Source organism: Excalfactoria chinensis, chromosome 11, assembly GCF_039878825.1.
Source record: "Excalfactoria chinensis isolate bCotChi1 chromosome 11, bCotChi1.hap2, whole genome shotgun sequence".
NCBI lineage: Eukaryota > Metazoa > Chordata > Aves > Galliformes > Phasianidae > Excalfactoria > Excalfactoria chinensis.
Window position 1 is genome coordinate 6,698,537 of NC_092835.1, and position 27,642 is coordinate 6,726,178.

The window sequence follows — 27,642 nt, forward strand, 5'->3', positions numbered from 1 at the left end:
GCTCACCTTCTTGATATTGAATATTCCTTGGAGAAGGATTATATCTTTGCTAGCCATTATAAAATATTGCTCACATGTACAGATCTACGTTATTTTTATTATAGCCTTTGTGATCAGAAACCATCTTTCTGTGTCTGCATTTATTTTGTTTTCTTCTCTTCCTAAAATACCAGACAAATTATTTCCATTTAGGATTAACAGTCTTTAGCTTGGCAAAAATATCTTCTGAAAGCAAGTCCACATTCTGTTTGAGGTGCTGTGCAATTAAAAGTGACTTCAGAAATTAGTACTGTGTTTTGGTAAAAGATCTGATATGCATATTTGAAAATCCACATACCAGTTCTGCTGCAAGTAATTTAATGCAACCAGGATACAAAAATTTGGAGGAGATATGTAGATAAATATATGAAACCTCCACTATCAGTCTATTCAGCACACCATGCTTTCATTTGAAAATGACCTGGTACAATTGTACATGAGACAGAGGATAATTCTGACTCCCCATATTGCTCCTCTTTTTAACCATGGTAACACTGAGAAGTGTTTTCAAAACCCTGATTGGTTGCCATTTTGTTTTCTAAACTGACTTGGCAGTCCTTCAATTGATGCACTTTCACAGATGTATCCAAATGGCTGAAAAGCATATTATCCGTAACCAAATATTAAAAAATATTAGCAGTTACTTAAAAATTCATGGTCAGATTTTGATGTGAATTTTTATATTAATCTGAAATTGACTCTTCTGGGTGATTTACTTGTCTTTTACTTTTGTGATGGCTAAAGTTGATCTGCACTGCATATATGTACATATCAGCAGGGACTGAGAACTTGAGTAAAAAAATATGCACAAAGGAGTAACTATGCAAAAAGCAAAAACAAAAACAAAAACAAAAAAACACACACACAAAAAAAAAAACCAAAAAAAAACAAACCAAAAATACCCACTAAAATATTAATCCATCAGGATATAGATGCACACTAATCCAACAACATGAATAAATGTAAGTAAAATGTACTAAGAAGATTATTTCCTGCTCCTTTTTCTTTCTCCACAATGCCTTCACAGGCTTAATTTCCCTCTTCAACGTTTTCCATAGCAGTCTTTATTTTTCCCCTCCATTTTCCCAGCAAATCATATAGATAATTGGTTAAGTCCACTCTAGAGTCCAACCATCAATTCCCAGACACAGCATCTTTCAACTCAATGTTTTTGGATGATTGCAATTGCACTTACAGGAAAATAAGTATTTATCAACATACTGCAAGTTCTAAATCTGTGTACGGAAATACACAGATAATTAAACATCAACAAAATATCAATGGGATTAAAATGTCATGTTGGAACAAATCTTGATAAATCGTTCTCAATAACAATACTCTAACCACAACACCATAAGGGGAATATAAATTCAGACCATTAAAGTACTGTTGGACAAAGAAAGACACATTAGTACATCTGTTACGCATTTTTCTTACTACTAAGGGATTCCACTGTTGTGCTACAGATGAAAGCTTTGGCCAAGAAGAAATCTGAAAACACCTAAATTAATGCTATCAACATAATAAATATCTTATTCATAAAAAACTCTATGATATACTGGCATATTTTAATTGCAAGGAATCAAAATGGATTAATGTTTAGACATACATACCAACAACAGACATCTCTGGAACTGTGGCATGATAAGGACCATCAACAAACTCTGGGGCATTGTCATTGATGTCTTGAACCTTTATAATGAATTCTGAAGGAGGCTCCAGAGGTTTGTTTGTGTCCCTGTCGACTGCTTGAGCTGTTAAAGTGTACTCAGCTTTTTCCTCGCGGTCAAGCCTTTTCATTGCATGAATGTCTCCAGTCTTGTCATTGATCACAAAGATAGTTCCAGCACCATCTCCTGACAGGATATACTTGATTTTGCTGCTGCCAGGATCCAAGTCTGTATGTAACTGAAAGGAAAAATAAGCATTTTAGAGATAGAACTGACATCTAATTTTTTTCTTTTTAGTTTTTTTTTTTTTTTTTTAACCACACATTTTTCTCAAGCTATTCTTTTGTACTTTAATCTTAGCTCCAATGATCCACATCGCAGCTTGAATATACAAGGAGAGTAGAGATTTGTATGCATACTAATCAAATGTGAATGCAATCATAGGCATAATTAGACTTTCTATTTAAAAAGCAGCTGTTATATATATATTTTAAATCCCTGTTCTAAAATTTAAATGTCTTCAGAATTATTATCCGCCAAAATGAACAAGCACAAAATGTCCTCGACCTATTAGATCAAAGAGTGAATGAAGGATTAACAATAATATGTATTTTAATCTAGTTGCTTACTTTAAGGTATTGCTTTCATCTTGTTTTCAGGGGACTTAAAATGGCTGAACAGTGGCATCTATGCAAATATTTTAATGAACAGCACTCCAGTATTTTAGAACTGTATCACCAGACAGTTATTAGCTTAGCTTAGAGGGTTCTACTGTTTCTTCTGAAATACTTTTGAAGTGGGTTTCCAGAAATATATTAAAAAAAAACACCCCTTACATACATTTTCTTCACTATCTCCATTAGAAGAAATAATACCATTACTGAGCTTTTCAAAAAACAATGTGAGTTTAAAAAAACCTGAAACAGCATAATAAAAGCAGGTATTTTAATTTTAATTTTTTTTTGATTTTGTGGGTTTGTTTTTTTTTTTTGTTTGTTTGTTTGTTTGTTGTTGCTGCTGTTAATTATAAACCTAAGTTGAGAAACACTGGAGAAAAGACTCCCATTGAATTTCTGTAACTTCAAAGCCAAGGCCTAAATTTCAGGTTATCTCCAATAATTTTGAATTTGTAAGGGCAAGTGCACTAAATGTTTTCATGTAAATATATTAAAACATATGATAATAATTTAAATACACATTAACAATGTTTTAAGTGCCTTTTAATGTTAAATCTAACACACCTAACAGGAAAAATAAGAACAAGTCAATAATATAGCATTACAAATGTACATTGATTTATCATTATTTATATCTACCTCACAAAAAACTATTCTAAAGTAAACACATACAACCTATTTAGGATGGTTGCAACATGACTTAGAACTACCACTAGACTTGTTCCTGTTTGCCTATTTTTGTGCAGACAGCTCAGCAGAAGTCGTTGCTGGTTATGTACTTTACTCTTAAATGGAAAACGCTGGTTCCTGTGACCTGGAAGTGTTGTCACTTCGTATAAGAACTAGCATGCAGATACTAAAATTGGTGTGAAAATAAGACTTGTAGACTTGCCTACAGCCAAGCAACAAGTAGATTCTATGTCATACCACAAGCAGGCTCTGCAGATAGTTGCTCACATACAGTCATATCTGAAAACTGGTTGTTTAGCACCAAGAGGCTTATACAACTCATTAACAGCACATTCCAAAAAGAAACCTCAAATTGTTGCAAGGGACACAGCAGAGAAGGGCAGATAAGTCTGATTTTCCAGCTGATCTGATATATGCATACAAGATCGTGGGCCCTTATTGCTTTGCAATAATAGCAGATCTCCCTTTCTAAAAGTGTAGCTTCATCCTTAATTTACTGGGCAACACATTATTAGCACATCAGTATTTAAAAAAGTAAAATAAAAAATTAAGCAGTTTAATTGCCTGTGAATATAAATGACTCAGTCCAGTTCACCCTTCCTACCCACTCCACATGAATGTACACAAGGACGTTATGTTACGTGACAGCTGAGTCCTCTGTTGTTTTTTCTTCCTTACTGTAGTTGCAATCAACTTTTACTTGACAACAACCAACACAATCAAAGTTACGTTAACCAAAGTTAACATCACTCTCCTGCAGACTGGTACCGTAGTTCTTTCTGCTAAGTGCAATACATTTATAAAAAAAAGTCTTAAAGGTTATTGTTCTTATGTGAGGGTTTACGCTCAATCTAGGTAACATAAACATTTACTTCCAGGGTTCCAGAACCTTTCAAGATCAATCCAGAATCTCTTTGTTTTTTAATCAGATTGTTTATACTTTAAGCATCTGTCTGATCCCTGAATAATATCTATATGTTATTAACATTGCATATGAGGGTTTTAGCAGAATATTCTTAGCTGAATTACAGTGATGTCATGTCACAACATTGTCAGGACACACGCAGCTCAGTAAAGCAATTGGGTATACCTCCAGTTTACCCAAGTATATAAAGTGTTACAATGTAAAGCTGTATTCTGAATTCCTAAGGCAGCACTGGCTGGATAAAATAGATATTCCACATCAATATTTGAGAATACACAAGGATCCTGCAATTTACTATCTGCTAGTAAGTAGGAGAGGCTGTCAGTATAATCTCCAGTGTGAGCTTTACTCATATTATCCAACAGAAGTTATGGTTCATAAACCAGTCCTAGGATAAATGAATGGAAAGCAATAAAACCTCTACAGCGCTAGCAAGATACTAGTTGTTAAAATGGAAAAAAAAAAAAAAAAAAAAAAAAAAAAAAAAGAAGAAGTATATGATTAGACATTTCATAATGTTAAAGTTGAAACTGAGTCTGATCAGTGGAAAATCAGTTTTTTACCCAAAGATTAATAGTGGGAGAAAAGTTTCAGGTTATACACATGGCAGTTACTGAAAGCACATGTACTTACGGTACATATCTGGGCTGATACATTAAAAGTTCTTTTCTAGGTTTCGAAGGTCTTACACCTTACTTACAAAATATTATAATAAACAACCTCTAGTAAAACCATATATTCAAAACCATTTCATTACTTAGATTTAAGATTAAAATGTTGTTGTCTTTGTACAAAGTTACAATTTCACCTCAGTTCTGTGATTTCATAAAAGCATAAGAGCATAATATAAAAGCACAAGGCATAATATATTTTAACAAGAAACATTTCCAATCTTCTACCCATTGGGAATGATAATTTACAGGCACTGTCAAGCTTCAGCAAGCTGCGTTCATGCAAAGGTTAAAGATCATTAAACACATAATTATATGAGGCTAAGGTGAATGATACAGAGACGTAATGAATATGATAAATGAATATCTGTATGAGTTTCTGTAGAAAAAGCTTCACAAATGTGCTAAATGTGAAACTGCTTTTCCACACTCTAGCTTTATTTGTTGCACCTGTGCTTGAAAGTTGACCTCCTGTTCTTCAGAGCAATACTGAGAAATTAACAAGAATTTCTATTTAAAATAAAAGGAGAAATCTATATCTAATCCCTATGTATCACTACTCACTAGAATCCCCAAACCAAGAGAAAACTACTTTTACTGAAAAACTTCAGTATGCTTAGAGTGAGTCAAAGTCAATTCAATTATGTGAAATAGAGTTAATAGACTTCAGAAGAAGTGGTATTTTCTTCCTCTGTTGCTGCCCTAGCTGTGGGACTACAAAAATCAAACATCTTTCCCTTAGAGCAGGCATATGCAACCCCATCACCGAAATTCTGTATTGATTTATGGCAACAGGTGAGGTTTTGGACCCTCTCCTAGTGTTAATGGTTATGCAGATGCACTGTATTAATACCCAACTACCATGTAGCTGCACCACAAGCTCTCTCCTAAAATCTGAAATTCACTCAGAATGAACCCTACAGACACCACAATTTCTTATTGCTATTAATTCCTTTGTTATTCTGTATTATAGCACAGATAATGAAGTCAGTATTAATGGCAACAGCACACCCAGTGTACTACCACAAAACTAACATTATTTTCACTAACACTGAATGCGTATCTGGAAGTACTGCCAACATGTTATTGAAATATATAGTCTCCCATGTACATACATTAAAAACATGCATAACCACAATCAATGCAAGAGAACTGCAGAGATGAAACTTACTCAGAGAGCCTTTATAATCTTTAGACTACTCTGCAACAAAACAAAAATACAAAAACACCTTGAGAATATTACTCATATTAAATCCTCTTTTTCTACAGGTAATCATTTTATTTTCAACCACATTTTCTTAAGAAAGACTTTGTTCAAAACTAGGCATGCAACCAAGAATGCGTAGACCAAAACTACAGAAGCTTCAAGCAAGGTTCATGAAGATCTTTCACAGTTCTGGGCACACGATGAGATCTGAGTGCTTTCTGCAGATGGAAACTGTCTCACCTGTTCTTTGTCAGCTACCTGGCAAATCAACAGTAGCCAAAACAACAGCTCTCTCAGCACAGTGAATGTCATGTTCTAGCCATGTGCTCACCATCAGGAATGTACACAACACACTTGGGCCTGATCCGTATCCAGAATGAGCAGGACATGGTTGACTGGGCAGTTGGAGAAGTGATGCACAGCTTGATACAGACTTGCCTGCACCATCAAGGGTGATACTTGTAAACCCAGCTTTCTGATATTAATAGAAAAGTTCAAATATATCAAAAATCCACACAAAGAGGAGAAATCTACATGCTATAAAAATGGATGTTTTTACCTAAGAAAAGAGAAGGCAGCACTATGTAGCCAAGTTTTTATTTGAGTTTGTTAGAATATAATTAATTTATCTTCATACAATTACAAGGGAATTATCTCTTCCTTGTTTCAAGAGAAAAAGCACGATCTGTCCACAAAAGTTCATTTTAGAATTTGCATCATTTATTCCTGTTCTCAGGAGATTTTTTTTAAGGGTATAATTAGAGAATCACTGATTTTCACCAGATGTAACATAGATATGCATACAACACACCTACTCTATCCTAATGTTATTCTTCTGTTCCTTGAGCAAAATTCCTCATTTCTGAAGTAGGACCCATTTAGGAGACACACTTTTTAGTTTTTATGACTCTTATCCAAAACCACTGAGTTATGAGCAGCTGCACCTCATTCCATAAGACCACAGAACTATTTTAGTTAACTTTACAGTCATTTATAAATATTAAAGCTTTCAACAACTGTAATGCACTTTACAAATGATGTATTTCTTTCTGCATGTGACTGTTCAGTCATTTTTTCTAAACATGTGAACATCAGTAGGTGATCCAGAAGGTTCTTGTGTGTTGTTGACAGGTTCTGACTCATAACAGACAATCGTCACATTCACTGACTAATCTGAGTAAAAAATAAATAAATAAAAAATCATAATTATACTATTACTGATACCATCAATTCATTTGCATAAAATGCAGAAATAATAACAGAATCTTCCATTTTCTCCAAGGATGGGCTGGTGCCATATTGAGTAATGGGAATTAAAGCTGCACAATGGGAAAGAGGAAAACCAAAATATTCTGCATTATTATTCAGGGTAATGACAAACTGGGGCACAGGCTTGATGTACCTGACATAATGTCAGCACTTGGAACACTTTCAGAAAGGAGACAGACATGTCCATGGATGATAAAGGTTTCATTTAAGATATGAGAATCAGGTAACTTGAAGCCTCTAGAGTAACTGTCAAAATACATTGCGGCTCACACATCTCAGCTAAAGTTTCATAACCAAATTCAAAGAGAATTAAAGCAGTAATATCCCTAACACTTTCATTTACGAGTGAAATAACTGCTTTTGTCTGCCTCAGTTTCCTACTGCGTCATCTGAGGATCTTTAACTCCAAATGGGTTCTTTCATGTTTTGATTTATTCTTTGTAACTGTTTTTTTTTTTGTTCTACTGATTTGTTAATTTTGTCTATGTTTATATTCACGCTGCAACTGTGCACAAACTACTTTTTGCTGCTTACCTCTCTTTACTATCTTCTAATACACTAGCATGAACTACTGTTTAAAATCTGGAAACAAAACTGGGATGTAGGAATCTGTTTGCTCTAGTTCAGTGACTATGACCAATGATTCAACAAAAGAGTTGAGCAACATGACTGAATCTTGATCCTGGTCTTTCCTGGTTAGAGTACCACCTATCCTTTCCATACAACTGTAATCTATGATATACTTCATCAGACTGAATTAATCATTTTTAATAAATATTTTCACTCAACATCTTGGTAGGAAAAAGATAGTTACCCTTGCTTTTACAAAAGACAAAAAACAGGAAGAAACAGAGCCACCTTCAGTCTCACAAAAAATCACATCAGGAAAAAAAAACATTGAAGACCATAGAATGCCGAAGCCATTCCTAAAGAGCTCTCCATATTTATCTCCACTTCAACACAGTACTAATTCTTAATTAAAATAGTTATGTAGTACTGGTGCTGTTTAACAAAAGAACCCTGACAGGGAAACTCCCTAAGAGGGAGGAAACTGTGCCCTCAGACACACAGTCTTCCCGAGTCAAATATTTTTCTTCAGTGGTTGTGATAGCAACAAAGACAAGATAATCTGTTTCTACTCTTTGCTATCTTCATTCCAGTGCATGGTCTCAGATTGATTTTTCTGTATTTATTACATACCTTGTTTCTTCTGAATCCTTATGTTAAGCCAGATGATAACTAAGGCTTTCTGTTTCCTTTGCTCTGGCCTTGGACTTTTCCATTTGGGGATACCATCTGTCTCCCCTTCTGTCCTGAGAACACAGCCACCACACATGACCTGTGTCCCACTACAGCTTGGACTGTTGCCTTTCCTTGCTGCTTTCTGCTGCAATTTAATGCCCAAATGTCCCATGTCAAGTGGCCTTATACACTTGGCACCTTTTTGTAGTTGGATTTCTGCCTAGAGTTCATGTAACTATTTCTGAACCCAGGCTGCTGTTTATTTCTTGTGTTCTCCAGCAGACACCCCTCCAGTAAACAGGTCTTGACTTTTTTGCCCAAATGTTTTTGATAGATGTAAACATACAATGATATTATGTCACACAGCCAAATAGGAATATTGCATGCAATTTTAGTCACATAAAACAGTTTCTCTTCTTTGTCTCTGTGAGGAAAAATATCTCTGTCATTTGCTACTCTTGGAGGTCAAGCACTTCTATTAACAATTTCAATACTTCAGGCATTATAATTAATAGTGCCTCCTATGGTTGACACTCATTTCCTGCCTCATTGACATAGCAGTAAAACCATTTATTCCCTTCTCCAGCTTGCCAATCCTGTACTGAATTTCTTACAAGTCCTGCTGCAGTTTCTGCTGCTTGTAAGATTGTGTAAGGCCTCCAAACAAGACTTCAGAAAGCTGCTTCATTTTGGTTGCTAATTCCTATTGCCAGCACAGCCCATCTTGGGTCTCTTTTCTCCATACAGACAAAAGCTGAGGAAGGCTGTAAAAATAATGATCTGTGGGAATTTCCCATTCAAAGTGATAGCCAGAGGTTGGACAGTTCCTACATACCACATCCTTCTCTTTTGTTCCTTTAATCATCATCCTCTTATTCACACTGTTCTAAGCTTTTCTTCCGTGTTGTTTGAGCTGTATTTTTCCTTTCCTCTTTAAAAGCTTATTATACCTTGCTAGGCTTCATTCTCAGGCAGAGTATGTTGCACTTGAGCACTAAGACCTCTTTGTGTTTTTCAAATGATTTTCTCAAGTGAATGTTAGAACGACATCTTATAATACATACTCTTAGGACTGCAGAAGAAGAATAAAAAAGTTAATCACTACATACCCGCAGCAATAATTTGAAGCCTGCTTACAAAATCCATCACACTAGACAAGCTATACCCTAGATCAGTGAAAGCAGAACAAACTACTGTAGGACAGTTTGGTCAAAGGTGAATGGATATTTCTATTTATTTGGGCATATTTAAGTTGTCATGATTTTATAATCTTTCAAGGCTCTGATTTCAGCTGCTTTGACCGTGCTGCCTTTTGAACATGTTCAGCACAAAATGATTAGCAGGATCCCAGTGATAATATGTTTAACCTGTCTTCCTTTTTAATGCAAAAGTTTCAAATTCATGCAGAATACATTATGTTATTTAATAACATGATACAAAAAAAACCAAACTGGAAAGCATTAAAATATCATTTTGAAGGTTATTTTTCAAACTTAAGAAGACTGCTTAGAATACTTCAGCATCTGAACATAAGGAAGTACTCTGTCGAAAACCACATGATGTGTAAAGCTGGCAGTGCAAATAGAAAGCTCTTTTCTAGCAATTGGCTGTCAAACATCCACAGAGCAGAAATACAAACATAGCTATGCAGCCAGCTTCGAGCTAAAATTGAAACCTGTTGAGAAGGTAACAGAAATGACGACAACTGAAAAATTAAATTGTGAGTGCCTACATATTGATTCTTACAAATTATCTGCTTCCATGTGATAACATAACTTACCTTTTCAGTGCACTTATACTAACGTGTGACCCAGGTAAAGTATAAGCTTTTTCTCAACAAACAAACAAACAAATAAATAAATCAGGTTATTTGGAGTGTGAAACTAAACACTGCTAGGAAATGCTACAAAGCAAGTTTTATAAAAGATGTCAAAGCAAATGATAGTTCTTCAGAGATGCTATGTTTCTAGTTACTATCATCTGAGCATTGTTTACAAGAATTAACAGATATAACGTAGATAATTGGATTATTTCTCCACATTCTCTCACAGATAGATGTTCATTAGAGATAACTCATGCAGAATTATATGTTATTCAGAAGAATGTGTTTGAAAGCAGTTACTATGTTTTCATGCATTTTCACAAAAAATTATCACATTGCTTGTGTTGCCTCCAAAGTTCCGTAGTGTAATTTCTCCTGTTTCCACCAAGTCATGCATTCTTGTGAATATCTTACAAACTGACTTATTAACATTATCTGTCTCATGCAAACAATTTGCAACACCATTGAATTACAAATATTCTGTAAACCAACAGTGATAGACCACAGCTTCTGCCTACATTACTCATTTTTTACTGGAAGAATTGACCAAAGAGTGAAGAATAGAAAACATTCCTCTCAATATGCAGAAATAATCAACTGTAGTCACTGCATCAGGGTTTTATATTTTGTACTGTATCTGATTCTCTACCAAATTTTAGTGAGTCCTGCGATCCCTTTTCTGAGTACTTGTGGAGACTGAAGTATTGGTAACATTTATCACTTTTTGGCACATCAGAGAACCTCAACTGTTTGCAACAAGTGAAAAAATAGCAATGCTTTTTATAAGTGTGGGTGGTTTTTGGAGTATTCGTGTCATTTGCTGTAAACATACTAACCTGCGTGTGAATCCTGTGAGTTATCAAAAAAGAAATGCTGGCACATGATGAGTACAGATAAATTGTACCAGTATCACAAAATCACAAAATCTGTGCATGTATAACATATGTCAACCACAGAACAGCCCAAATCCATACAGGCTTAGCAGTGGTTTAAGCTAGACCTTCATCCAAATTGTCTATGCTCACAGTGAAATCTACAGTGGGAGGCTGCAGAAGACATCTGTACTAATTTAATGACAGTTGAATCACTGTCAGATTTCTCTACCCACACAAGCTTGATAGTGCTCATATCATTCTGTGGGCACAGAACCGCCAAAAAACATATGGTTGTCTACCTACTCAGCTGTCCTTTGCATTTATCCAACAGGGCATTCTATCAAAGGATAGATGACCAGCTACCCTGTGCTAATATCTTTAGGTGTGAATGGTGGAGTAGATGCACAGTACTCAGTTAATTGAAGTTAACCAGCAGAGGAACATATTATGATTTCTCAGGACCTATTTTCAGCTGATGAATGGATTCCCCCACACTCAGAGCTGCTTACAGACATCCAGCTGGAGAACACAACACCTGAAAAAGGGAGAGCAAAGGAGAGAAACAACTGAATAAGACGAATCCTTGAAGATCTCCAAGGACTCTGCTGAGGTGCTTATTGTAATGAAGAAGACACACACATAAGTCCTTCAAAAACCTGAAAAGAGGTATAATATTGAGAACTGAGGTTTATAAATGAACCAAATGATAACCTAGATACAAGAATGACACAAAATCTTGCTATCTTATGTACATTCCTTGCTATTCATCTGAAGGAACTTTACTAAACTGAGAGAAAAACCAAATGACATCTAGTTAACTGCACAGCTGACGGCTGTGGAGTCAGTCTACAAATAATTCTTATTAATTGCTTGTATTACAATAGCATATCGACATTCTTGTTGACACCAAGATTCTGCCAGCAGCATGCATTGAAGAAATATCAATAGCTTTTGGCCCTCCCCCCTTTTTTTCTGGAAAAGCAATGAGGAAGAATGGTCCCAGAACACATCATTTCAGAAATGAGTTTCTGAGACATTGTCTAGTTTCTGCAACTACCTACGGATTGAGTATGGCTCAAAATACATGGAAAAATGAGAGTGAATTCTGAATACTTAAATATCTAAAATAGCATTGTTGTTTTGCATCTGAATGGTTTTAGAAGCTGTTCTAGGGAATAGCAACTCAGTAGGAGTCTCTGTCTGAAATTTCCAGATTCACCAGGAAAAACTTTGTGCTTGAAACATATATTGAGCTATAGATAAGGATATAATACCAAAGAGTTCCACTTAAAAATAAATGAATAGATAAATAAATGCAGCACAGATTGTGAAAGAACAAAGTTAAGGCTGCTGAGTTCAACCTTCATCCAGCTTCCAGTAACTTTCACACTTATCTTCAGGTATTTGATTAGGTTCACAAGATCCTGAACAGTTCCACTCTACATGGCTTCCCTATGCTTCTTCTCCATAATCTAAACATTTGCATGGCCTGTTTCAAAAATAACAGTGAAAAGTAAAAACTCTGAAGCTTTCTAGGGAAGGGAACAGAAACTGGTTACAGGTGAGCCTTCCTGATAACCAGGACAGAAATTATATACCTTAGGTGCTCTGCCAGACTAATGCTTGGAAACATTTTTCCACTTATCATTCCAGTAGCATGCACACAGAAAGCCTTGTCTCCTGCATGCTGGTCTTGGAATCACTTCCCAGTATTCTGATTTTCCAAGTTAACAAATTCCAGTTAAAAAATTATCTAAAATTTGCATTATCAGCTCTAAATGACATCTGCTGAATTTTCAGCTGATGAGATTCTTATGGCATGCTATTTACAATATCTGGTTTTTCATTTATATTATAATTCCATAATTCATAGTTCAATTACAATCAGAGTTTACCACAAGCCTACTTTTTAATACTTTTCTGATAACTAATACATCAGGTATAACTGACTTTAATATAAACTAGATAAATAATAAGATTAACAATTATCTGACTGTCAGACAATAAAGCATTGAAAATAGCAAGACCCTGAAGTAAGGTAAAATATTTGAGATTATTTATTAAGTCAGTAAAGCTGCCTTTTCACATTTACCCAGGATATAGGAAATAGAATATTTTGTTTGCCTTTGGAGATGAGATCATTGGGCATGTAAATGAACACCGATGACAAAGTTAACTGGAAAGATAATTTTCTGTACTACATTCTTCAGCAAAATATTAGAATTATAAATGTACCATTGCTCAGTTCTTTTACAGGTATTTTGACACTAAAACTGATATAGGTAAACAGCATGTCTTGCGATAGAAAATCTTGCTATTCCTTTTTTAAACAAGCTGAAATCACGGGCAATCAAAATATCAACCACAGCATGGTTAAACCAAACCTCTTCCTCTTCCCCATACTGAAACTTTGAAACCATATTAAATATCTCATTACAAACCACAACCAGTTTCTTAGTTTGTATACTCCTATCAGGTATGCTACAGTCCGCTGTCTCAGCGGTGTCAACTTCACTGATAGGTGGCTTTTCTAAGAAAAAGATAGAAGCCCACGGTAAGGGAATGCTGGAAGCATCTCCATTGTGATGCACATCTGCTTTTGATTGTACAGCATCACATCAGCAATGAGGCAAAACAGGACAACCCCAAAGATTCTCCACTTTCCTTTTCTTTTTCATTATGTGTTATGAGAAAGTATGATGCTGTGGTAGAATATGACCAAACACTATTTCAAGATAAATAAAAATCTGTATATAACCCTGTTCTTTAAACCAGCACAAAATGCAAGGAATCTCAACCTGACAGAGAACAAATAAAAAAAAAGAGAACAGCACTTTCAGGGGGATGCAACACTTACAATTCCTGTAATAGAATAGGAACTCACTGGAAAAGCAGAGTCCCTGAGAGAGCTATAAGCTCTGCTTTTGCTTCATATATTATTGATATGCAAGTTTAAGAATCAGTTTCAAAAGTCGGAAAGAATCCAGAACAGCTGAAAAATTCTTATGTTTGTCAACTGCTATGAATACACAGATCATGAACAGTCCCTTACAAACAAGCTGCATTTGCAGAGACTTCAGTATGCATAAGTATTGCTAGAAATCAGCATTTAAAGATTAGTTCCACTTATTTACCTGGGAACACCACAAATTTCTTCAAATTAACCTGTTACTTTAAAAGTCTTTGTACTCTTTTTGCCAGCATGGTCAGCCTCCACTCAGTCCAACGCTAACAGTTTAGATGAATACTATATTCATTCTAACCTGAACAGTATATGCAAGGTAATGAAAGATAGTGGAGAAGTTGTATATATATGGAAGAAACTCAATGTAAGAGTTAAATAAATAATGGCTAATGAAGTTGTGCAGATTAGGTGGTAGATGATAAAAAGAAAATGTGAAAAATTTGCAAGAAGCCTCTACCTAAAGCATGCTATATTGTCACATGAAAAAAAAATCCTCATATTTCAACATTCTTCTATCTGTTGATAAGGACATTAATAAACATAATAGCCAAAACAGTTTGGAGGGTGAAAAATGAAACAAAATATAAGACAGAAATTAATCTACAGTAGACAAATGTGAAAGCAAAGGGAAGACTGAAATTTGCAAATGTCCAGCGTAAGGTTCATAAAAACCACATATCAGAAAGTTATACAACAGTTAGCAATTCAAATCTTACCTCAGAGAATGAAGCTGAACTTCCAGACATCAGTTTACTGATTATAAGATGGCTGTCTTTTTCATTATAGAAGCCTTGACAATACCTACAGTGTGGAGGAAGAGGTCCCCAACAACCTCTACATGCTTGTGATAACATTCACTTTATTTATTCTTAATTCGCTTGCTAAATATTTTCCCTTCCTTTTCCTGTTCTTACCTATATATATAAAGGAGGGGCTGGATGAAAAGGCAGAATAAATGAGATTTGACAGTAACTGCATTTTTAAACCTGTGTGGAGAAATACTGGAGAATGAGTCCCTCACCATCAAAAGGGTAGGAGGTTGCTTGATGTGAAGAAACTCATGCAAGAAATCTGAATGAGGACATTAGCATACGCTCCTAAAAGGTGAGCTACAAGATGTTTGCAAAGATAACACAGATTTCTACATTTTCACTCGTTGTAGATGGGAACTAATGAATGGATGCAGAATATGAGATCAATAGATAAGCCTCAGAGAGCGTATTTTTTGCTGCTGTTGTTTTTTGGTTTTGTTTTCTTTCCATAAGTGCTGTCTGATTTGGACCACACAGTACTCACTAGCAAGTGTGCCTCTTGATAAGAATACTTACAAACCTCATTTATTCTGCCCGGCATCTTAGTGCCAAGCTCATTTCTTCTCACTCCCCATGGCTAATGCTCTCTTCTGGCCTGATTCTCTTCTAGAGAATGCTAGACCAAGCAAAGAATCATCATCAAACGGGCTGTGTCTTTCAGCCCCAGGAAGCAATGCTGGGAATGGTCATGCATCGAGCAATTCACTTGGATCTTTCCACTGAACAATGAAGGCCTTTCATTTGTCTTCCCCATTCAAGGTAATATTGGCATCTTAGTATTGATGCATGGAGAGCACGCAAGTTACTTCACCACCTCAGGATATTACCACATTAATTAAATTGGCATTGCCACACCCTTGTTAAGCAGAACACAGTTTAAATTCTCACTCTACCGGTGGCTAAACACAGTCACAGAAACGAAGAACTCCAATATTCAGAGCAAACCAAGTATTTAAAAGTCCTCAAGACAAGTGCTCAAGATCACTAAGAGGCCATGGCCAAAATTCTGCCTGTATTTTTTGGACAGGAGTTAAGATTCAGTGACACTCAGACACTGCACCTGCGGATTACTGCAAAGGTCATTTAGTAAACAAATACAGAATGAAGAAAAAATCATGCATTTTTTTCTGAATTTTTCCTGACCCAAATGCTTTCAAGTTATTCCACATTCAACATTAATACCTGCTCAGGCATTGATTGCGTTTTTAAAAACTATTTACATTTTAATATGCTAATAATATGTAAAGCAAATGTTACCTTTTGAATTCATTCAACTCAATACCATATTAAGAGTTATGTTTGGATATAACTAATATTTTATGCCAATTCCAAAACATTTTATGATATTTTAAAAGTTCATATTGCCACAAAACTAGCTTTTCTCCCCAGCTTTTCAAAATTAAGCACAAAATGTTACTTACTTTAGAAGAAACAGTCACGTTCTAGGAGAATTTAATACTTACTCACTTTAAAAGCAAAATCTTTCCTGCTGCCTACACAAAACCTACAATTTAATCATTTATTCCAACAGAAATAAAGCAATTTAATTCATTTTGTTTAGCGTAACTGAATTATTTTTCTTATTAGTATCAGCTTTATTTGTCTGTTTCAGTGTTCAGTGCTATGACTCATTCTGTAGATATTAGGAGAACTTTATGTCATGCCTTTACTTTAACAGCTACACAAACACAATTAAAGCATACTTACGGTGATTATATTTCAGCATGCAGATCACCATATATTTTGCTCTTAGGTTTACATTCCTTATTGTTCACATAATTACAATGAAGAAATAATGCAAATGAGCCGGCTGGAGACAATTATTGGACTTTCTTTTTAACTTTCTAACATTATAAACAAGAATTGACATTCCACTCAGGGGTGGACAGCAAGCAACTATTTTATCGAATGCTTGAAACACTTCAAATTAACAAAATCTAAGCAACTGTTGTAATCATTCATCTACTACATACTGATATCTCTAAAATCAGAGCTTAGATTGTGCTTTAGAAATTTACACAGATCAAGATAACTCTGATTAGTATATCTTAACCAACTGAATTAAGTATCTTGCTTCTGTGATAAAGGACATCACATCTACAACTTGACAGCTGTCTGTACAATTTGAATAAGTAATCAGAGCAGGATGAATTAAGACTGGAGTAAAATCCACATTTATATTACCTGCTGAGAGCGCTCATTAACTTGTGTGGGCTTTAAAAAGACCTTTAAATTATTTAAGTGTCCTTTTGTAGTATACAAGGAAAGTGACTGAACTTAACCAGCAGTTGATAAACACCTCTATACTATATTCTCCTGAATTAGTTTTCTCTCATTCCCATTGTCAGAATTCCCTTTTGTACCAACATCAGGGGCCATCCTAGACAAATGATCTCTAAGACAGGTGCACCACTGGCTCCATTAGTGATTTGTGAGGCAGTACAGGTACTTCCCTCAGCTGGATCTTTTTCTTCCACTCTAATCAGCAAAGCCTGAGAATCCATTTTGATGCATAGGGAACCCAAATGCAATTTTCTTCAGGAATGGAAAAATATTACTTTCAAAATGTACTCTTGTCTTATATGGCACACTGTTATGAGGAAAGCCAAATTTTGGTAAATAGCAAGCACTAGAAAAGAGCATAGCACTGTTAACCTGAAGCAAAAGGTCAGTGCATGCCTGAAAGGTGATGAATTGAGTTTTGGAAAGCAAAAAGACAGGGTCAGACATGATCTCTTCTTAGTACTTCAAAGTATCTTCCTAATCTTTTCTTCCAGCTTACCTTGCACAGATCTGAGCTTGGCTCAAGTATTTTGGAATACAAGCTCAGATGCATGAAAACAATCCTGTGCACAGCACATCTTGTCAGTAGTTTGTAAACATCTTGCAAGCAAGTGGACTGGGCTGAGTTTGCTCCCGTTTTAATTTCTGAGGCTGTTTTGAAACAACACATTTGTGAAGCAGAACATATTTTTGCCCTTTCAATAGTGCAATCAAAAAAAGGATACCAGCTCAACTCTGAACATGAAATAACTTCTAGCTGAATTGCAAACTATCGAAAATGGAGATAAAACAACAACGAAAGATCCAAAGTTTTTTGGATCATCATTTCAAATGTAGAAAACGTGGATATCTTATTTATGGTATGTGGTAGTAAATCTTTGTCTCTGCCTATGCTGAACAGAAATTCAATTTTATAGTTATTCCAACATTCTAAGAATCTTCACAAATTGTCTATGCTGACAGAGTTTCTCTCTGAAGCTAAATTTTGATTTATATTTTGGCAGTTTCTTTATTTTAAGCAGAGGATTAGGGAGGAACATAAAGAATATTTATATCCATAGAATAAAAAAAGCAGTTTTTGCAAAAACTATAATTAAACTTGAAGGACTTTGATATGGCAGTTATTTTTAATGCTTCATTGCATTGTACAAGTGGAAAGGAATTTTTACTCAATTCATCTATAGAATCATTCAAGTTCTGTAGTGTTTGAGTTTGAATTAAGTTAGGATTATCTCTGAAATACCAAGATGTTTAACTGTTCACCCAAGCAATGTCTGTGCTTGGTTGAAGCCTTTAAGATCAAAAGCTGAGAATGATGAGATGAAACCAGCCCCATCCCATTCATTCCGATCACACAATAGATCTCAGATATTCTTGCACATTTAAAAACAGTATTACTGTAGGGTAGTCAGGAGTAAGACTGCAGGAGTAATGAGATTTTTGACCAAAAAAAAAAAAAAAAAAGAAAGAAACAGAACAGTATTTCTCAGTTCCTTGTCCCCTAGATTTGTTGCTAGCACATTAAATTCAGCATTGTGAAATAAAAATCCGAATTTTGCTGTGGTATTCATTAGAATTTTCCCATAGAACATGGAAAGTCCTTCCCAATTACCAACACAAAAGTAAAGTGAAAAGAGAAACAAGATATTTTATACATTACACCACCATTACATTTACGAGGACTGCTCTGAAAGTAATGTCTCCCATTTTATTCTGTTGGCCCACATCGTGAGAGGTAGATCACAGAATCATAGAATTGCTCAGGTTGGAAAAGACCTTAAATATCATCGAGTCCAACCACAACCTAACCATACTACCCTAACTAACAACCCTCTGCTAAATCATGTCCCTGAACACCACATCCAAATGGGTTTTAAACACAGCCAGGGATGGTGTCTCAACCATCTCACTGGAGACCCTATTCCAGTGCTTAACAACCCTTTCTTTAAAGAAGTTTTTCCTGATATTCGATGTTAGTAGTTTGACAGTGGAGGCTGAACCTTAAGTTATATGCTGTTGTCACGAAAAAGATAGAAGCAGTCTGACAAAATGTCTAACAAAGAAGTGAGGATGAAGCAAAGGTGTGTCACTGAATTTCTCCATGTGAAAAAAATGGCACTCATTGACATCCATCAACACATGCTGAATATTTATGGAGACCAAGCAGTGTTAGTATGGAACACAGGCTCTTGCTCATTGCTGGTGAAAATGAATAGCTAATAGCTACACTAAAATATACTGTTTTGTAGCTGAGAACTTGTTCTACTAAACAAAGCTATTGTGTTCTTTATATCTGTTGTGGATTCCATGGAAGCAAATAGGAGGCATTACTTCTGGAGCAACCTATGCACATTTGATTATGATAAAAATATTTGGCTGGCTTACACTATACAAGAAGAAAAAGATAAACAGCCACATTACCCTGCACTAAGTTCTCCCTAAACTAGGAATTGAAATGAAATACAGGATGAGGGCTACCCTAAGTTACAGCATAATTTGGTATACTTTCCTGGAAAAAAATAGATTGCTGGTCCCCCTGCCCTGAATTTTAAGATGACTGGAATGAAATACACTGGTCAAACACTTCGTTTTTAATAGCTAAAACGTGCTCTGTGCATGATACCACAAAAGAAGTGGAATAGGAAAGGCTACATATATCCCACCTGAGGATCCTCAAATACCAGGGCAATCAGGACAGAAATGAATCTACACCATCATGCTCGCCCACAGTGACCAAACCTATTGAGTAAATGTCTTTCAGCAATCTGTCTGGCATAACCCAGTTCAGCTTCATCTTTCTCTCCCCGTGGACACAAATGAACAGCATAAATTTTAGATACAATTGGCCCTGCTGTGCCCTTACCAAAGTCAATGCAACTCCACAGTGCCAAAAAGCTTTGTGACATCCTTTAATTAAAACAAATAAACAAGATTAAAATGTAAATTAAAGCAAAACAAACAAACAAAACAAAACAAAACAAAAAAACAAAACAACCCACAACAACAACCCAACATTCAGGTAATTCCATCTTGGTTAAACTTTTTCTATGCAGCCACCAAAAGCACACAGGTAATTTAGTTTTTCAAACTGATCTTGCAAATAGATTAGTTGTTAATGTAAAATTGTTAAGCAAATCATTTCAGCAAAAAGCCATTCTGGGATACAGTTACGGGAAGAGGTCACATATGCAAAACTAGGCTTTGCCCAATTGATTTCTAATTATAAAATCAGAGGCTCTAGAGTCTGTGGTTAATAGTCCTTCCCTTTACCCTGAAAAAATAAACTTACAGCATGAGCTCACATGCAAACACTCATACATATGAAATGCTTCTCATTGTTTTAGTAAGAAAGTATGCATCCTGGCAGTATTTAGCTCAGAATGAATCAGACAGTGCATTAAGTCTACAATGCCACTGATGGCCAGCTGTGATACAGATAATTGTTTCTTATACTAAAGCTCCAATAATGTCCATTTTGGGGGGATGGGGAGGAAACCATGGGCATATTCTGCAAGAGTTTAGAGTTTAAATGCTAATATTGTATAATTATATAATTTTATGTTTTCCCATGTAAAAAGATAGTGATTAAGAATTTTACATATTTAATTAATTCTTCCTTCAGCACCAAGTGCAGACTGTTTGGACATCTGAGTCTTGTCTCGTTTCATTTTTGCATGAAATCGAACAATTCATGGGCTGAAAGAAAGCCAAATAGCACAATCCTACTTATTAAGCATGCTCAACATAAGGATGTTTTCTGATAGAGTGCATTCTGCATCTTCATCACAGAATAAAGTTAGAATTAGGTAATATACCATGTGCAAGAGCATTCGTTGCACAGGTATTTTATACAGTAGCTATCCTCAGTGCACATGCATTAATTACATATTACAAACTGATGATTTCTTCTGAGTTTATAATCTTTAAAATTACTAAAATGGTAATGCATTCACAAGCACTATATGTCTTTTTCTTTGGGAACTGAAATTTTGTCCTGTGTTGCGTGAGAACTCAAGTAATAAATTACTACTTCCCATGACAAGATGAGGGGAATTGAAGTCTATACAGCTTGTCACCTCCATCACTTATATTTAGAAATGAATGTGCCTATTGCTTTGGCTGCTAGAATTTGTATCCTGTAATATTTGCTAAACCTTAGTCTTCAGTGTTTTTCGTCTTAAAGACATTGAAAAAAATAATCACAAGAAACTGCTTTCAAAACATAATAATATTTTCTTCACAAATCATTACTTTCAGGTCTGAGCTGGATTTTCCACTGCATTATTCCACTTACGCATCCATGAGAGTTACAAAGCAAAGATGACATTTTTTGAAGAAACAGGTCTTTCTTTGCTCTGCTCCAGCTCTCTCGTCACACATTCAAAGTCACACAAAGTAATCTGGAAAGCAGTGCCATCGAGTTCACTTTCATTTATCTGAGTATCAGATTTTTAATCACGTATTACTAGTAGACCAGCTTGCAAGCCAGCAGTCAGATATTGTGGTGGCATCACCCACAGATGTTTCACAGAAAGTGAGACACAGGGAGTTGTCAACATACTGTGAATCAATTTATTCATTCTCACCATCTCTCCAGTCAATTTCATCCTTCAAGGTGCAAATTAGAAATACAGATGTATTTTCTGAAAAGCGTTCCAGATTCAGTTTTTCAAAAGCAAGTTAAGAACCTGTTGGCTCTCATCCAGCATAGTATCTGTTTAACACTGGAGGAATACTTCCCAGGGAAGCACATCTTTGAAGTGAACATTATGAACATGTACTTATATCAGTATACCTCTAGAGACTCAAGTCCTAGAACTTCCTACCCAAAAGACAACACCTGACAAAATGTCTTCTGACTTTCAGAGACTTCTACAAGCAAGGGGAAAGCATAAAACTCTTAAGAGTATGTCAGTGTCCTTAACTACATGCTTAAATTTGTCAGTACTGAGGAACAGAATCTGAAGGACAGCAATATTTCAAAACTGTTGCAAGGATGAGAAAGAACTAAAGTATTGTTTAAGCTAAATAGAAGAGTAAAATATCTTGCACATTTGTCCAAGACAAATTCCATCTGCTATTTCATGGAATTAAAGGTCAAAGAAAACTGGAAGCTGAGTCAATAAACTTTATTATTATAAAGTCATTACAGGTCTGTGATGTGATGAACAGTAACATCTGTGGCATATGCTCTAAGCACTGAGTGAAACTATCTGCTTTTAATTAGTTGGTATTTCAGTGAGAACTCTTGTACATGAGTCAACAGATAAATAAGACAACAATAAATGTCTACCAGGTTTCTCACTACCCTAAAATTGTAACATTTTATTCTAACATTTTGGAATGATATAAATAATGGTGAAATTTAGTTTGACTGCAAGAAATTCCCAGAGAAGTTGTGGATGCCCCATCCCTGGAGGCATTCAAGACTAGACTGGATGGAGTCCTAGGCAGTCTGATCTAGAGTGTGGAAACCCTATCACATGCAAGGCATTGGAACTGCACACTTCCTACCCAAGCCATTCTATGAAATAAGATTGAATTTGCTTGCCTATTCGTGCCTCACCCTGTCCTAAACATATGCAGTACAAACAACAGGTGACTAATCCCAATAGGATACACTTCTATTCTGAGTTGTTAGCTGAAACATTGGTTTAATCTTTAAAATATATTTCAGAAGATAAAAGTAGAAGACTGAGGTTGGAAGAAGCAATAAAAATATTTCATTCACAAAATACTACCCCCGTTTTATTTAGCCAAGATCGCCTGGAGCATTTCATTCCAGCTCAGAGATACTGCTAAAATTTTTATTTATATGCATTCTTTCTTTTCAAACTTTCAAAAAATTCAGTCCGAAACAATATCACTCTGGATCCTAGTATATGATTGTAGCTGAGAAGGTATGATTTTCTATCAGCCAGAATGGCAGCACTATCTCCTCATTTTCACATCCTTTATTTTAATATATAGACAACAAAGACCCATACATACATGAATATAAATACCAGAGAATTCATGTTAATCCAGACAAGCAAAAAAGTGTATAGAACTGTAGACACACAGAACTCATACACATATGCAGCTTCAAGTTTATAACCTTAATGCTACCAGTGAAAGCTTGACTTGATCTCGCGAATAGCCAGAGGACAGTGACTCAATCAAGGTTAGCATCATCCACATCCAACCACAGAAGGAAAACGATGCATGCACATTTTGTCCACAGCACAAGAACAAAGTCTATTCTGACCAAGGCACTTTCAAGAGTATGAAGAATACATGCTACAAAGGCTTTAGGCTGCTCTATGAATGACAGCTTCCTTTTGAGCTACAGAAAAACTTGTAATGGACTTTTCTGTCTCTAGGGGAACTTTTAAAGCCTAAACAGAATTTCAATTATATTTTTCAGCTAGTATGAAATTGTTGCTCTAACACTAACTGCAGATGCTCAGATTAGATTTAAGCCATATTTTTAGAACAAAGAAGTAAAAAAAAAAAAGAAAAAAAAAGAAAAAAAAGCACAACAAAAACCAAACAACAAAAAACCATCAGCTTTTTGTAAGCTCTTATCCAAATTTATACTGCAGTGTATGCAGCTGCTTGACTTGCTGCTAATATGGTACTTTTCGGAGCTTTTAACACACTTAACTGGCTGTTTGCTCAAGGCATATGGTTTGAATTAGCTGGGCAGTGCATAGTACAGCTGGCAAACTGGATATCAAAATCTGGCAATAAGCCTTAGAATTATGTGTCACTATGTATCATTTTTTCCTGAATTTTCTGTCAATTTTTACTGTTTCTGTGTAAATCTGAAGTTACTTCACATTCTGCTACCATAGACACCATTGCTACTTACTCTGTTACAACAACTGGATGTAGCAGCCCCATGCTGTGAAGGGATGATGTTAACTTCAAAGGCTTTTTTTTTTTTTTTTTTTTTTTTTGTCAGGAAAAGAAAATTATGAAAGCTTTCATTAAATGATCTCAGTATTTTCAAAATGGGCAAGGATCATTTTTTTCTGGTACAAAGATTGGGAAACAGTGACAGGTGCTGTTCCAAGAACACATTCATTTCAAATCAAGCAAAAAATTGGAATTCTTTGGCAGTATGTCCCGTTCTCACTATTGCCTCTCATAACTGAAGTCAAATGCTTTTAGCCTCAGCTGTGACATTCAGAAAGGTCTAAGAAAAATCTCCAACAGTATCTGAATATAATTTTTGTATTATTTAATAAATGAAGAATCATTTTTAGACTCTCAGCATAATGAGCTCTCATTTGCACCAAGAAGATTCATAAATTCACACTGTTGAGAATTGTTTTCATCAGAAATGGGCCAGTCTCCCATGGTGTCCATCCTGCAGTTGAGAGCTGCAATATATTCTGTCTGTGTCTGCAAGTCACAAGTGTTCAGTTATTATCACTGAGTTTGCATTAGTGCTGCTTGAAAAGCCAATCTAGATACCAACAGTGACACTATCATCTTTGGGCACATACAACCACATCTTTCTGTGCATATATTCCCACATTTTCAGGGAAGTATCACACTTCTGTGCTTCATAAACTCAAGGTAAAGAATTAAGATAAGTACTAGGAGAAATAGAGTAGCAGCGTGTTTGCTGCCAGAAACCTGCACAACTATGTGAAAAAACTATATGTGTTATAATGCACAAGATTTACTGAACTCAAATAGCTTTTTAAGAACAATGTACTTTTCAAGCAAAATAAATAAAATAGCACAAAGCCTCTTTTCATCTCAATTATGAATTTCCCAAATTTAAAAAGAATCTAGCTTTCAGAAATTCCTATTTCCAACAGTAAAAATCTCATTAATTTGTGAGACTCGTTAACAACTGAAATAGCACTGATTATCTGGACAACTCTGAAAAATACATTTCATTAAGTAACAAAAAAATTTTAAGTCTTCCTTTTTTGAGATTTCCACAATCCCTTCTTCCCATTGCCTAACCAGTACAAATGAGAATACTGTAGTGCAGGAGGTCAACACAAACTCACTGTACTAAGACAAACTGAAAGCAAGTGGTAAGAAGAGTTTTTATCTGTTTACTTATTTAAGACTCTCAAACTTCAGATTCCTTATCAGCATAAAGGAATACAAGGAGAGAGAAAAGCCAGTCTGAAGAAAAAAGGTTGTGTATTCTTATAACAGAAGTACAGCCAAGTTCATGAACCTTTTGAATATGATCAAGTAAATAATGAATACAATGCGCAGAAAGACTCTTCAATATAATATATATATTATATATATATATATAAGTCCTATCATAATAGGAATGTCAAATATATTGAACTGAAGTTTGTTAAAGTTCATTTCAGCAAGAGCGAAGCATGATAAAATTGGAAGAGATATACAGTACAATTTCTCTATCAGCAAACGATACAGTATGCCTGTACAAGTTAGTGGAGAAGCTCTTGAGAAAGATGGCATAGCATATGTTCTGGCAAGTGTATGCCACACCTCCAACTTTACTGCTGTGGCATTTAGAGGTGCACTCTAAGACTGGTTTTTCATTATTCTTAAACTGTATTTTTAAAAATGAATGCATTATCAAGCCCTACGGCTTGACAAATTGTACCAATATGCCCTCCCTCACCTGGAAGGCCTGATTCACAGGCACAATCTTAAGTATATATAAGCTTAGCAAGAGTAACTGAAACACTGAGTAACATTAAAAGCAACTATATGCAAAATGGAATGAAGTATGTTTTAAGGAACGTGGAGAGCAAAGTAGGGAATGTCAGAGGCCACGTAACCTACAAAGAAGTGCCAGAAGAGGATTAGAAAATTTTATTTCTTAAGAGGCTCACAGGTCAATTACCTACAGGGTCCATTTCACATCCAGCATTAACATGGACATGAGCGGACAGCTTCTTAGATTCATAAAGAGGCTTAGATATCTATTCACAGCTTTAGGCAACTGTATCTAAACTGTATCTCTAGCCTTGAAACAACTAAGTGCCTTTCCTCAGGTTTGTATAAAAGCTGACAGTCCTCCGTTTTCACGGGTTTCAGCCTTCCACATCACTTATGATATAAAAATAGACACCCTCTCACAGAAGCCTAGATGACAGGATCCTGCAGCCGACTTTCAGAGAGCACAGGAAACATACTGCCAATTTCCTCATCCCACAGTTTACTCACGCTATTAGGCAGGTATTTCAAAATGTTCTGCCCCTAAGATCAGAACAGCAAACAGCATTTTTTACCCTTTTTAATTCCCTTCCTCACAGTTATACCATTTCTCCTTTTACTTGATTTTTATTATGTTTACTGAAGCTGAATTTTTTGTGAAAGGGGAAGAACTTTAATGATGACCCACATCAACCTATCAAGACTCCCCGAATCATGGTCTGCTCTCTTCTGGAGGAAGAGCACCAGCCTGAGTAAAGAGCCTCAAGGCACCATCTTGGCTCTGCGCTAGAGGTATATTCTGCCTGAGCTGAAGTTCCAAGCACAGCCGGGTGGTCTGAGTTTGACCTATCAGTGAATATATGCATATCCAACAAGTTATCAGATCTATTAGCCAAGTTATCTCATCTCCGCTGGATTTTACTGAAGTTAAAATCATAACTTTTGCATTGAGATTTTTTTTTTTTTTTTTTTTTTTTTTTTTTTTCCTCCTCCAGCCATATTTACATCAGATTTTAAAAGAATACTGCTGAATATTCCATGGCCAAGAATATCCCTTTAATATCTTAATGACCAACATAAGCTGAACATTGCATTTAGATATCCAGCTAACACCAAGTCAAGCTTTTGAACAGAAAAATAAGAACTTTCATTGTGAAGGACCTAGTGGCTCCTTTAAAGCACACACTGTAAAAATGGCAGCCGCTTTGCTGTGTTAGACACGACCAGAGACCTAGTAAAATGTTTACAGCTTGAGAGTTGTGACATCTTTTCCTAGATTCTGTAATTAGAATGGTCCTGAAATGAGTGAAAATAGAAATGAGAATGTTCAGCTCAACAAAAATTGTCTGGAACTTTTTGCTGTAGGTCTACCATATACTAGCCTTGAAACTGTCCCATTTAACAGATCTCTTTCCCTGAAGTCATTCCTTAGGTTTGTATCTATATGGCTTTCACTGTCTCTCACTTTGGTGTGATTTATGTCAGAAGACAGAGAACATATTAACTGTTCCACAGTGTGCTGCAATGAAGATGATTCTAAAGAAATCCAATTTCTTTCTTTTTTTCCCCTAAACAATTACCTTGTTCTTGCTAATAAAAGAAAAATCTGCATCAAGATGTGGTTTTGAGTCCTATGTGGGAATAAACCAACAACATAGAATTATTAAAAAAGGGAGTAAAACTCCTGCTATAAGCCAATGCTGATTATGCCAGTCAGATCTATACACACACACACGCATACACTTAGATTAATATATATATTCCCTTGCAATTCTGTATTAATCAAATAGAATACCCCGTAGAAGAAATACAGTACTAAGTAGCTCAATATAGCACTTCTGTTCAA

The 27,642-nt window shown here is 35.5% G+C and overlaps 1 protein-coding gene across 4 annotated transcripts in view; it reads right to left on the reverse strand.

The window, feature by feature from the left end:
• The window catches only part of CDH8 (cadherin 8), a 140,415-nt gene that overhangs the window by 86,201 nt on the left and 26,572 nt on the right, over window positions 1–27,642 (reverse strand). For all 4 annotated transcript variants that reach the window (XR_011904968.1, XM_072346171.1, XM_072346172.1 and 1 more), the window contains exon 4: window positions 1,653–1,947. Coding sequence is in view for 3 of the 4 variants with exons in the window: in XM_072346171.1 (XP_072202272.1) it covers window positions 1,653–1,947 (295 nt within the window). In the remaining variant the exon portion in view is untranslated. The remainder of the gene's footprint in view (window positions 1–1,652; window positions 1,948–27,642) is intronic.